We start from the raw sequence: 13,622 nt of genomic DNA on the forward strand, positions 1-13,622 counted from the left end.
AAAATCGTACCATGGCTTTTAACGAGGATCCTGAGCTAAGAGCTGTTTCATTGGATCCTGAGCTAAGAGCTGTTTCATCGGAGTAGCCTGTTCTTTCCTTTTATGGGAATAAGAATACCCACCGTTTCTATAGCATCCCCTTCCAAGAAGTTTAACATGGCACCTTTCATTAATCTGAACAGCAGCGCTGTGAGTCAGGCTGGTCCCCAGTATTGTTACTTGGTGTGCACTCACACTGACACGAAGGCCATTACATGTGAGATACTTTTCTCAAAATCCTAGAACCCTTTGAAATGGTTCAAGAGGCATGATCTTTGTGCAGCTCCTGCAACCTGCCTAGGTTTTAGCCATCAAACAGCTCACGGCCGCCATCTCCTCTGACTGTCTGTAACACGTTTTCTGACAAGCCAGGGAGTATTCACTCATTCGAAAGATAGCAACAGAGAGAGAGAGAGGGACAGACAGGACGAGAGGAAAAGAGAGGTCGATCTTCCATCCAGTGGTTCACTCCCCAAATGCCTGCAACAGCCAGGGCTGGGGTAGGCTGCAACCAGGAGCCTGGAACTCAATCCAGGTCTCCCATAGAAGTGCCCCATCGGGTTGCAACTACTTGGGCTGCTATCTGTCACCTTCCCGGGGGCACTGCCAGGACTTCAACCAGCAAATACATTTCTGTCTCTGGTATTGTCAAGCTTTTTCTCACTTGGAACTTTCCCGTCAGCCCAGGTATTAGCCTAACCAAGATACGTTAGGCTCTGCTGTGGTCACAAACACAAGATCGAATGTGAATGGCTTAGCCTAGGAGTTGAGTCCTATCCACGCCAGTCTGAATGGGGGTCAGACGGCTCTCCGGCTCTCCGCTAGTCTCTTCCAACAATGACACAGGGATCTGGGCTTCAGCTCCTCCAACCTGGAGTTATTTGGGGCCAGCTAAACGGACGGGAAAGGGCAGGAAGATCTCCGCCTGGCTTTTAATAGTCTCAGGCCAGAAGCAGCTCACTGCTTTGCCCCACGCTGCCTTGGCCAGATGCAGTCACATGGCCCATCTGATGGCAAATTTCGCCTTCCTATGTATCCAGGAAGAAAGGAAAATAGGGTGTGGGTGAACACTGGTAATCTGTACCAGAGTGGAAACATGCTGGGATTGCTTTGTCCTTAAAAAGATAAATGCAGCCTCTTTTGATAGTGTTTCACCTCCCTTCTCCTGTTAACTTGAAAGAGCTAACAAATGTAGCCTACATGAGCTCTCTCCGATTCTCCTTCCACTCTCTGGAAATTACTGAATTGCCTTTTTCTCTTATTACTTTCCCCAAAGTGCTCAGCAACACCACAAATGGCCTCCAAATTGCTCGATGGCCGATTTGCAGCCTTCCTCGGAGCTAGCATGTCATTTGACACAGCTGCTTATTCCCTCCTCCTTGAAACACCTGCTTCACCAGCCTGCAGAAACGCACGTTCTGGCTTCTCCTCCTACCTCCATGTTGTCCTTCCTCGGTCAACTCCGGCTGGCTCCTTCTCATCACTCTGACGTGGACAGCACCAAGGCCCACTCTTGGGATCTCTTTTCTATTCACACGTTCTCCCTTGGTGATCGTATCTAATCCTGTGACTGTCAATATCCCAGTGTTCTGGTATGAAAACTATTATATCCAGGCTGGACTGCTCCCATGAATCCCCACTGTGAATATCCAGCTGGATGCCAGGCACCTCACTTTAGATGTGAACACATATCTCAAACTTCACCTGTTAGGAGCAGAACTTCTAATCCTGCCCTCCTCAAACCGTCCTGCCGAACCTGTTCCTCTGAGTCTTGACCAATCACAGTTAATGGCAACCCCAAACCTTGGAGTTTTCTGTGACTTCTATCCTTTCCACCTTCTACACAACGGATGAGAAAATCCTATCAGCCTGGCCTGACCTTAAAAATATCACGAGAGGCTGACACAGAGCTCTGTTACACTGCTGTGGCCTGGTCAAGGCATCATGTCAAGCCTGTGCTGCTGCCTCTGAAGGGTCTGCCTACCTCTGCCTACCTCTGCCCTTGCCCACCTAGCAGTCAAAATGACCTCCTGAAAACCCTCCAATGGCCTCCCAGCCTATTCCTAGGGAGCCAAGTGTTCAGCAAGGTGCACTGCTTGGCTCCGTCCCCACTCTGAGACTTTCCTTCCCACCCTCCCCTTGCTCGTCCCATCACCGTGCATCAAACACACCAGGCCTGTTGCAGCCTCCAGGCCTTTCCCTTGCTATCCCATCTCTTCCCCAGCAGGTTAGCACCACTGGCTCCTTTGCATCCTTCGGGTCTCTCCTCCAAAGTCTCCCTCTTCAAACCAACTGTTCATGATACCCCTATTAAAAAGGCAGCACTTGTACTCTGACATTCCCGGACCCCCTTCTCTGCTGTGTTTCCCCCAATGGCATCTAAGAAAGTATACTCGCTATTCATTACTTTTCTTTCTTGCCATTGGGATGTAAGCTGGGTTCGTCCAGCACCTAGGACGGTGCCTCCTGGTACGAATCAGGACCCTGGTAGGCAGCTGTGTGCTGGATGAATGCGCGAACGAGAGAGGACACAGAAGCCCAAACAGCTCTCCTGGTTCGTTCAAAGCCTTCCATTCGCTGGTGTGAAGGGACAGGTTGTGATGTCCCTAGCCTCTCATGGTCGCTGCTCTTCTGTTCTTAAAATTTTTGTTTCTCTTTTTCAGGCAAGGAGTGGTGGTGATTGCTCTGTGTGGGTGGTGAATGGAGGAAGCCCCAATGGCTGACTCGACATTCGGCCACGATAGAGTTCTCCTCCCCATAGCCCCAAACTCCACCTGCCCCACAGTCCCACTCTGGCTCAGGATGCTCTTGGCATGCTCAGCTGCAGTGTTAAGTACTCTCCGTAATATTATATACCGAGAGGACTGTTCAGACAATCGAGGCTGTCTTATTGCTCCCTTAAATGTCTGGACCTAAACCATTCCAGGGACATGAATGGCTTTCCTATCCTCTACCAACCCCCAGGCAAGATGATTCCGTAATTTCTTCTTGGCGTCTGTGCTTGGCAGTACTGCGGTGGGGATGTTCTTCCTGCACCCTGTGGTTAAGATGAACAACACATGCCCTTTCTTCTCAATCCCTCGGGGTCAGCTTTCCTTTTCGTCTAGTGCTGAAAAAATGAGATTCGCTTCAACGTGTTGAGAGTGTGTGAGTGAGTGAGAGAGAGCAAGTAAAAGACAGTGTACAAGCCAGGAGAAATCTGAAATATGTTTACACCTAAGAAAACATAAGGTTCACCTGAAGGGGCCATACTCACTCCCACCAGGGACCCATCCCCTCCCTGCACGAGGCTTTCCCCCTCCCCCCAGGGTGAATGGACACAGGAAACAAGCACAAAAGATGGTGGGAGTGTCTTGGCAATAACTCTCAGCAGCAGCTCTTCCCCTGGCATCCTGGGAGGGAGCCAAACAGCCTCATAAGAATGGGGTCAGGAGTTGGGCTGGTGTTGTGGTGGAGTGGGTAAAGCTGCCGCCTGTGATGCCAGCATCCTATATGGGTACTGGTTTGTGTCCCAGTTGCTCCACTTCTGATCCAGATCCCTGCTAATGGCCTGGGAAAAGCAGCAGAAGATGGCCCAAGTGTTTGGGCTCTTGTAACACACGTGGGATATCTGGAGGAAGCTCCTGGCTTTAGCCTGGCCCAGCCATGGCTGCTGCAGCCATATGGGAAGTGAACTAGTAGATGGAAGACCTCTTGCTCTCTTTCTCTCCCCTTCTCTCTCTGTAACTCTTTCAAATGAATAAATAAATCTTAAAAAAAGAAAAAAGAATGGGGGTTTGGTGCCCAAACCCACTGTGGGCTACGCCTCTCCCAGATGCACATCTCATTCCTGTGCTCTGCTCTTGACACGTCCCAAGACTGAGCTTGGTGACTCTGATGCTACTTTTGGCATGGCCAGCACCCAGCCTGGAACAGTCTCCAGGACCACAGCTAAGGAAGTGTCTATTGAACCATTTTTTTTGAAAGAGCTATTTATTTATTTCGAAGTCAGAGTTACACAGAGAGAGAAAGAGAGGCAGAGAGAGAGAGAGAGAGAGAGAGAGAGAGAGAGAGAGTCTTCCATCCGCTAATTCACTTCCCAATTAGCCACAGTGGCCGGAGCTTCTTCCGGGTCTCCCACGCAGGTGCAGGGGCTCAAGGACTTGGGCCATCTTCTACTGCTTTCCCAGGCCATAGCAGAGAGCTGGGTTGGAAGTGGAGCAGCTGGGACATGAACTGGCGCCCATGTGGGATGCTGGCACTGCAGGCAGTGGCTTTACCTGCTACGCCACAGTGCTGGCCCCTGCTGAACTATTTTTAATCCTAATGAGAAATAGAAGAATGGCCTTGTGATGCTTCATACTACTTTTGCTCCTTCTCTGCACACAAAATACACTTACTAATCATAAATTAAGTGATCTGTTCTATCGAGTAATGGAAAGTACCAGGTAGAGTGGCTTATGTCTTACTATTTGCTGACACACATAAATGAGTGCATGCTTCAGTGAGGAGCCAATACTCAAGTCCTATAAATCTCATGGACTTTTGTGCCATTTTAGGGGAAAAAAATCAAGACAATTCAGTTATTCCTTGACTTCTATAATGAGGTCTCTATTTTGCCTCTTTCCCTTTAGTTGAGAGGTTACACTTGCAATGTGAGTGGTTCCAAGTCACTAGTAACGACACTGCTCATCAAGAGTCAGGATCTGGGAGTAGAGTTGTATGACTGGATGGAGCTGGAGGCCAGAGCTGAGTCTGGCCTAAATTGACAATGCAGGGGAGTGGAGGGGAGGAGGAGGGAGAGAGACAGGGATGGCAGTCTGGATTTGGAAGTTGCATGATCCAAAGTGGAACTTACAGATTGGCCTCTGAGAAGCACAAAGAGTTGGTAGGGAAGAAGGCGGACTGAGGGGCCCATGTGGCAGCAAGGGTGGGGCAGGCCAGAAGTTGATTTGAATTTGCTAACAGATTTACAATGAGGTTGATTTTTTGTTTTATTTTGTTTAAAATCTTTTAGTTATTTTTAAAAATGATTTATTTATTTATTTGAAAGGCAGAGTTATATAGAGAGAAGGTGAGAGAGAGAGAGAGAGAGAGAGAGAATCTTCCATCTGCTAGCTCACTCTCCAGATGGCTGCAGCAGCCATTGCTGGGCCAGGCGGAAGCCAGGAGACAGGAGTTTCTTCTGGGTCTCCTACATGGGTGGCAGGCGCCCAAGCACTTGGGCCATCTTCAGCTGCTTTCCAAGGCCATTAGCAAGGAGCTGGATGAGAAGAGGAGCAGCTGGGACACAAACTGGTGCTCATATGGGAAGCCGGTGTCACAGGCAGCAGCTTTACCTGCTACTCCACAATACCAGCCCCACGATGAAGTTTAAAGATTTCCAAGGAGCTCATTTAATGCTTTTTCTTTCATCACAGGAATCAAACCGCAGTTAGTTGCAGGCAGCTACTTTCCAAGGTAGTGTTTGGGATGTTTGCTTATTTGCCACTTAATTCAAGTTCTGTGAAGTCATTCACTGAGCCCAGTAGGACAATTCCTACCAAGTGTGCGAGGGCAAGTCAGTGTACACAGAGCAGGTGGAGGAAGGCCAGGCCCAGCACATGGGCCACAGGCAGGTGCTCTGAGCAGGGTGGAGGGCTCCTCAGAGAGGCCCTAGAAACAGGTACAGGGCCACAAAGGAAAATGCCACTGAGGCTGACTTTCAGGCTCCATCAACAAGATGCTTAGAGCTGGATTACCAACAATATGAATTCATGGGTCCCTTGAAGTACCTGGTTACACCTGAAGATCCCAGGTCCCTGAGCAACCAGAATGCTTCAACAGTTTGGAGGACGCGGGGACAGCAGCCCTTTGACAGGACGAGGAGGCAAGAAAATCAACACATGCCAACTGGAATGCAACCCACAAGGTCAACCAGTAGATTTTTGTGGGTCATCTACTTCAAAGAGTGAGTGAGCAATGCCAGAAATAAGCAGCGATTTGCCCTCAAAAGAGGCTTTAGGAGTATGTCATATACATCTATCCCAGTTCCCTTTGTACTTTACTGCCTTGGTATTGCATTTAAAAAATAATTATTTGTTTATGCCAGAGGCAAAGACAGAGTGAGCTTTCAACTGTCTGGAATGGCCAGGATTGGGCTGGGGCTGAAGCCAGAAGCTGGAAACTCAATCCAGGTCTCCCATGTAGGTGACAGGAACCCAGGGACCCAAGCCACCATCACTGCCTCCTGAAGTCTGTATCAGCAGGAAGCTGGAGTCAGGAGTTGTAGTTAGGAGCCGAAGCCAGAGCCAGGAACTGAATCTAGATACTTTGATATGGGACACGGAGTGGGCATGTTGATGGAAATCTTAACTGCCTGCCCAAACAGTCACCCCTTGAAACTATTTTTTTAATAAGTGATTGAAGGACTTCAGGCTTTGTGGGGTTTTCACACATAACAATTGGGGCTCAGGCAAATTAGGTGACTGGACCAGGATCTCAGTGCTAACTGGGGGCAGGTCTGGCATTGGGGTCACACAGCCAACAGTTACCAAAGAGACTATATAGGTCAAGCATGATTTTCATTTGTAAATAAATTCTAACATAAACTTTTTGAGGACCACTAAAAAAAATAAGTGTTCTCAAAGAGGTAACAGATATCAATTCAGGATATGCCCCATCTGCTTCCCCAATACCTTTCTGGCTAACTGGAGGTTTCCCAAATATTTCCAAAGAATTCTGGAGCTGGAGTAAGTAAGAAAGGCATTCCGCTGGCCACGTCTAGAGAAGAAAGCCTCTTCCGTTTGACCCACGCCTACTCTGAGCCAGGCACTGTGCTGAGAACTTTCACACTTGTCATCTTACCTAACCGTCAGGGCGACCTCATGGGTTCGGTTTGCCTCTGAAGGAACAGATGAGGAGGAACCAGTTCGGGATCCCACACTACAGCTGCCATTCCTCCGCCTTCTCACGTACTTGGAACAAAGCCCTTCCTTTCCTTCCACTGTCTTTTGGTTCCTGCTATCTCTCTATTGATCTACTCACTAGAGGAGTGAAGAGTGGTCGTGAGGATTCTGTGGTGAGGACAGAACAGGCAGACTAATGTGAAGAGTCTTCACTCTCCTGCTCTTCAGGGGCAACAGTGGGTGCTGCTTCAGAAATGACTGCGATCCCGTGGCCCTCCAGCCTCCACCTCTTGTCTGCCTGTCTATTTGCTCTTTATGTTGAACCGAGTGCCTTTCAGCAGAGCAGGTGCTTGCCCCGTCACTTCCTACTGTCTCATGTACCAGAGTACTTCAAAATGTGCACCGAGGACTTTCAGAGATCATTTTGGTGAACACGTTTGGAAATGCGTGCATAGCTTTTCTCACACTAGGCATCTTCCATGAACTTTTTGTAGACTCCGTGTACAACCTGCCTCACCCATTTCTATTACTAGCTAGGCCTCTGAAAATAACTCTGGGCTTATGATCCCTGGGATTGAATGCTTGTTGCGACCATCAGCGCCTGGCATCCAGAGGATGGGATCTTTGGTTTCTCTTAAGATTGCTGCCAAGAAGCGGCTTAGTGGGAGCACTCACAATGCTGGGACTCTGTTCACAAAGGCTTGGCAGTTGGGTGGTACACAGCTCGCACAGCTGTTGGAGGAGGCCCTAGGGTCATGGAGGTGCCTGGGGAGTGATTCTGCTCTGAACGCAAAGCCAGAGGCTGCTCGGTCTCACCCTGCAGGCCATGAAACGGAAGGGAAGTCTGGGATGTTGGAGAAGAGGACTCGTAGTCACAGTTCAAAGGGTGACTGATCTAAGGGTCTGCCTCGGTGAAGCCCCTCCGTCCAATCCAAGGTCGTGTCTGGACAAGGCAAGCTCAGCTCCTGGCATTCCCAAAGTACCAAAGTGACTGCTCTCACTGAAGGAATGAAGAAACCCTAGTAGGGTGTTTTCAACAATGGCAAGAAAAGCAAGTTTACACTTCTTAGAATCCGACTCTATTAACAGTGAAAATTACTGGTTGCTTTAAATTTTTTCCCCCAGGCAAGGAAGCTGCTGTGAATGCTTTCATTCTTTAACTCTCAAGGGAAATCTAGCCATCCCTAAACCATTTGAAAGAGAGAAATCACAGCAGTGTTTCGGGTCCTGGTATCTAAGACTGAACCACTCAAAACCCGAGAATGAGAAACGCCGAGGGACTGGGGCCCCGCTGAGGCTCAGTTCCCTTAAGGAAACAGGCAGCTCATGTTCATGGCTCCAAGACGTCAAGTGCATCCAACAAACCTGTGGCACGTGGCGGCCTGCACGGTAGCCCCAGAGTAGGCACGTGGCGCCGGGACTGCCTGCCGGCTGTCAGTAAGCCCCCCTCCAACGACCACACCAACAAACCCCATCACTGTACCTCCTCCGGCAAGCTGACCACCAAGTCATTTTTCGTCTGTCCAACCAGCGCCTGCCAGAAGTATTCGCTGCACGCGGCCAGCACAGCCCGGTGGGCGCGGAACTCCTTCCTTTCCACGATCAGAGTCACGTCACAGAGAATGTCCTTCTTCCGCTGGTCATTGAGGCCGAGGAGGATGTTGGTGCAGTGGACTGTGGACTCATACACATACATGGGGGAGTCAGGCTTCTCATCCACAGACATGCCGTTCACACCCTGAAACGGAGAAAGGCTGAGTCACCGCCGTGACCGAGTCAGAGGGAGGAGGCGCGAGAACAGCGGGGCTGCCGGCGCCGCGGCCCCCAGCCCGCAGACAGCAGCGCCATCAGCACATCCCTGCTCGCTGAGCACAACTGAGGTCAGACACACCTGGAAAGCCCAGGCGTCCGGCCGACTTCCACCCTCGCCATTCACTACGTTTGTATCCCCCCCGGGGTCAATCCAGTTTTTTTTTTTTTTTTAATGGAACACGTATAAAATATTTACAACAAATCCGTACTTTTCAACGTGGTAGTTGTGATTTTCTTAGAAGGCTGAAAAGGAACTCTTGCATGCCAACAGTCCCAATTCAAGGCCTAATTGAGATCTGTGCAGAGGAAATGAATCATTCTGAAGTATCTGCCAGGCCGCCTTGATGAAGGACACGTAAGTTCTTAAGTAGAAACTTGGCTAGGACGCCGAGCGGAGTAAACACTCTCACAACACATAATTCAGCAAGTGAACTCCGTGTGCGCTGGAGACTTAGATATAGGCGGCCATTCTATCTGCCCTCTGCTACTCCAAGACCACGCACAGCCAACATAATGCTGTTGGTGCTTGGCTTTTAAAGGCATGCAGAATTGTGCTGTAATTCCCCCACAAGCCTTGCTGTACATCTTCTTTAAGAAGATATAACATATCACCTAGGAGCCATGAAAAAAGATATGGATTCAAAGTGAAGATTGCTTTTACAAAAGAGTTTACAAGAGTTTTTTTTTTTTTTTTAAGATTTTTAATTCATTTATTTGAGAGGTAGTTAGAGAGGGAAGGGGAGAGAGAGAGAGGGAGAGGGAGAGGGGAAGGGGGAGAGGGGGAGGGGGAGAGGGGGAGAGGAAGAGGGAGAGGGAAGTCTTCCATCCACTGGTTGACTGCCCAGATGTCTGTAACAGCTGAAACTGAGCTGATCCAAAGCCAGGAGCCAGGAGCTTCTTCCAGGTCTCCCATGTAGGTGCAGGGGACCAAGCACTGGGGTTTGGTTGCTATTCCAGGCCACAGCAGAGAGCTGGATTGGATGAGGCAGCCTGGACATGAACTGGTGCCCATATAGGATGCCGGCACTGCATGTGCAGGCTTAGCCTACTATGTCACAGTGCTGGTCCTCAAAAGGGTTCTTTTTTAAAATTTATTTGAAAGGCATCAGAGTTACTGAGAGAGAGGGAGAGAAGGAAAGAGGGAGAAGGAAGGAGACAGACAGGAAAAGGGAGGGCAGGGAGGGACACAGAGACAGGGAGAGAAATCTTCCACCCAAAATAGATGCAATGGCTGGGATTGGGTCAGGCCAAAGCCAGGAGCCTGGAACTCCATCCAGGTCTCCCACATGGGTGGCGGGGGCCCAGGCACTGGGCCATCTTGTGCTGCCCTCTCAGGTGCATTAGCAAGAAGCTGGATAGGAAGTGGAGCAGTCTGACTAGCACCGGCGCTCATTTGGGCTGCCAGCCCTGCAGGCTGTGGCTTAATCCACTGCACCACAACTGGGTCCCTACAAAGGGGTTCTTTGTTTTAAAAAGTCTCCATTGAGGTATTTTTAAATACAGCATGTGTAATTAATTGACAAAATGCAGTTTTTGAATAATATTTACTACTAGTATGAATTCCAGTAGTGAGTCCTACTTTCTTTTTAAACAGCTTTAACACACAGTGAACTGCAGATATTTATCGTGTGTATCTGATGTTTTGACATGTATGTACAATTATGAAATTAACACAGTCAAGACAGTCAACATATCCATGGTTCCCCAAAGTGTCATTACATGCTTTGACAGTTCCTCCCTTCTACCTCTCTGTGCCTCACCCCCTACAAGAGACCAGCTTTCTGACATTATGTATTAGTTGGTACTTCCATACAAGTGCAATCACACAGTATGTATTCTTTTATGTCTGCCTCCTTTTACTCAGCATAATTGGTGTGTATTAAAAGTTTGTCCCTTTGTTGCCAAGTCATGTTGTTGTATGGCTATAGTATAATTTTTACTCCATTAATCTCCTGGTGAATATTTGGGCTGTTTCTAGTTTTGGGCTCCTACAAATAAAGCTGCTATGAACACGGGTATCTAAGACTTAGTAGGAACATACGCTTTCATTTCTCTTGGGTATAATGGATGGGTCATACGGTTAGTGTATGCTTAAAGTTTTAGGAAACCACCATCTTCTAAAATGATTGTACGGTTTTTACATTTTCGCCCACAGCATATGAGAGTTCTAGTTCTTTCGTATCCTTGCCAATACTTGGTACAGCCAGTCTTTCTAATTTGGCCATATTTGTAGGTACACTATGGTATCTCTGCGTGATTTTAATTTGCTTTCTCTAATGACTGAAGATGTTGAACATCTTTAATGTGATTATTTGCCATCTGGACATCTTCTTTCGAGCAATGTCTATTAAATCATTTGCCCATTAATTTTTTTTTTTTAATTTCAAAAACTATTGCCAGAGAGAGAGAGAGAGAGAGCAAGGCTGCATCTTCTGGTTCACTTCTTAAGAACCCACAATGGTCAGGGTTGGACTAGGGTTGAGCCTGGGAGCTGCGAATGGAATCCAGGTCTCTCACAAGGGTGGCAGACACTCAAGTCCATACGCTGTAACTGCTGTCTCCCAGGGTCTGCACCAGCAGGAAGCTGGAATCAGGAACTGAAGTCAGGAATGGAATCCAGGCACTGGATGTGGGACACGTGTGTGCTAACTGTTGTCTTAACCACTAAGCCCAGTGCCTGCCCACTTTTAATTGGATTGTTTCTTAAGAATACATTTTGACAGTACTTTATCTGTTTTGAAAAAAAGTCCTTTATCAGGTATGCAATTTTTAAAAGTATTTTCTCTCACTCTTCTGTAGCTTATCTTTTCATTCTCTCTCATCTTTTCTTTCTTTTCCAAGGAGAAGAAAGTTTTCATTTGACAAGCCCAACTTATCAATTTTTTCTTTTATGGATTGTGGTTTTTGTGTTGTATCCAAAAAAAAAAGTAATGCCTAAACCAAGTACATGAAGATTTTCTCTTATGTTCTCTGACGGAAGTTTTATTTTTTAAGGTCTATAATCATTTTGAGTTAATTTTTGTATATGTAACAAGGTATGGATTGTTTTTTTTTTCTTTTTGTTATGGATATCCAGCTATTCCAGCATCATGGTTAAACAGAATTTCTTTCTCCACTAAGTTGCCTTTGTACTTTTGTTGAAAATCAATGATCTATATATGTGTGGATCTATTTTTGGACTTTTCTATTTACTTGCCTATCTTTATGCTACTGTCACAATGTGCTTATTTGCTCTTTTTCAGTCATTTTGATCCTTTTCATTTCCATATAAATATTATTTTTTAAATTTATTTATTTGAAAGACAGAGTTAAAGAGGCAGAGAGAGAGAGAGAGAGAGTCCGTCTTCCTTCTGCTGATTCACTTCCCAAATGGCTGTAATAGCAGGAGCTGGGCTGATCTGAAGCCAAGAGCCTGGAGATTCTTCCAGGCCTCCCACATGGGTGCAGGGGCCCAACAACTTGGGCCATCTTCTGTTGTTTTTCAAGGTGCATTAGCAGAGAGCTGGATGGGGAGTGGAGCAGTCAGGACTTGAATTGGCACCTATATGGTTTAACTGCATTGCAGTTGGTAGCTTAATTCACTGTGCCACAATTGCCAGCCCCAACAATTTGATCTTGTTAAGAAATTTTATATCTATGTTTGTTAGTGATTTTTATCTGTAGTTTTAATATTTCTTTTGGTTTGGTTTTAGAATTATGGTAATAATGATGGTCTTACAAAATGAGCTGGGAAGCACTTCTTCCTCTCTCTCTCTCTCTCTTTTTAAGATTTATTTATTTATTTGAAAGAGTTACACAGAGAGAGAAGGAGAGGCAGAGAGAGAGAGAGAGAGAGGTCTTCCACCCACTGGTTCACTCCCCAATTGGCTGCAATGGCTGGAGCTGTGTTGATCTGAAGCCAGGAGCTTCTTCCGGGTCTCACATATGGGTGCACAGGCCCAAGGGCTTGGACCATCTTCTGCTTTCCCAGGCCATAGCAGAGAGCTGGATTGGAAGTGGAACAGCCAGGAATCAAACCGGCACCTATATGGGATGCAGGCACTGCAGGCAGTGGCTTTATTCACTATGCAACAGTGCCGGCCCCTTTCTTCCTCTTTAATTTACTAGAAATCCCCCTCTCCTGCCCCCCATAGAATTGATTTTATTTCTTCCTTAAATGGGGTTTTCCTAAGCTACAGGCTCAATTTTTTAAAAAAGGATCTTCAAGTTTATTGGTATAAGTTATACACACTATTTCGTTTTCATATCGGTAGAATCTGTACTGATGTCACCCCTCACAATCCTGATTTTGGGAATTCATGTCTTCTCTATTTGTTTTCTTGCTCTGTCTGGTTAGAGGTTCAACAATGTTATTGTTACCAGTATCAAGTTTGGTTAACTTGATTTTACTCGTTCTGTTGTCTATTTCAGTGTTTCAGTGATTTCTGTTCTCATTACTGTATTCTTATTCTGCTTACTTTGGGTTTAATATGTTTTCCCACCAGTTTCCTATGGTGGAAGTTGAATACATTTTTCTGAGATCTTCTGTCTTTTCAAATATAGATTTTAACATTACAAATTCATCCCTAACTACTTTGGAAGTATCTCACAAATTTTGAAATGTTGAATTTTTATTTTTACACAGTTCAAAATACTTTAAAAATTTTAAAAAGATTTATTTATTTATTTGGAAGGCAGAGTTACAGAGAGGCAAAGGCAGAGGCAGACAGAGAGATCTTCCACTGGTTCACTCCCCAAATGGTCGCACTGTCCGGAGCTGGGCTCATCTGAAACCAGGAGCCTCTTCTGGGTCTCCCACGTGGGTGCAGGGGCCCAAGGACTTGGGCCATCCTCCCCTGCTTTCCTGGGCCATAGCAGAGAGCTGGATTGGAAGTAGAGCAGCTGGGTCTTGAACCAGCGCCCATA

General features: G+C 46.9%; 1 protein-coding gene across 1 annotated transcript in view; it reads right to left on the reverse strand.

The window, feature by feature from the left end:
* The window catches only part of BACH2 (BTB domain and CNC homolog 2), a 381,025-nt gene that overhangs the window by 72,466 nt on the left and 294,937 nt on the right, over window positions 1-13,622 (reverse strand). Inside the window, exon 4 of the mRNA XM_062187613.1 lies at window positions 8,389-8,643. Within this exon, the coding sequence (XP_062043597.1) occupies window positions 8,389-8,631 (243 nt within the window). The 5' untranslated portion in view covers window positions 8,632-8,643. The remainder of the gene's footprint in view (window positions 1-8,388; window positions 8,644-13,622) is intronic.

The sequence above is a fragment of the Lepus europaeus genome, chromosome 3, assembly GCF_033115175.1.
Source record: "Lepus europaeus isolate LE1 chromosome 3, mLepTim1.pri, whole genome shotgun sequence".
Lineage (NCBI taxonomy): Eukaryota > Metazoa > Chordata > Mammalia > Lagomorpha > Leporidae > Lepus > Lepus europaeus.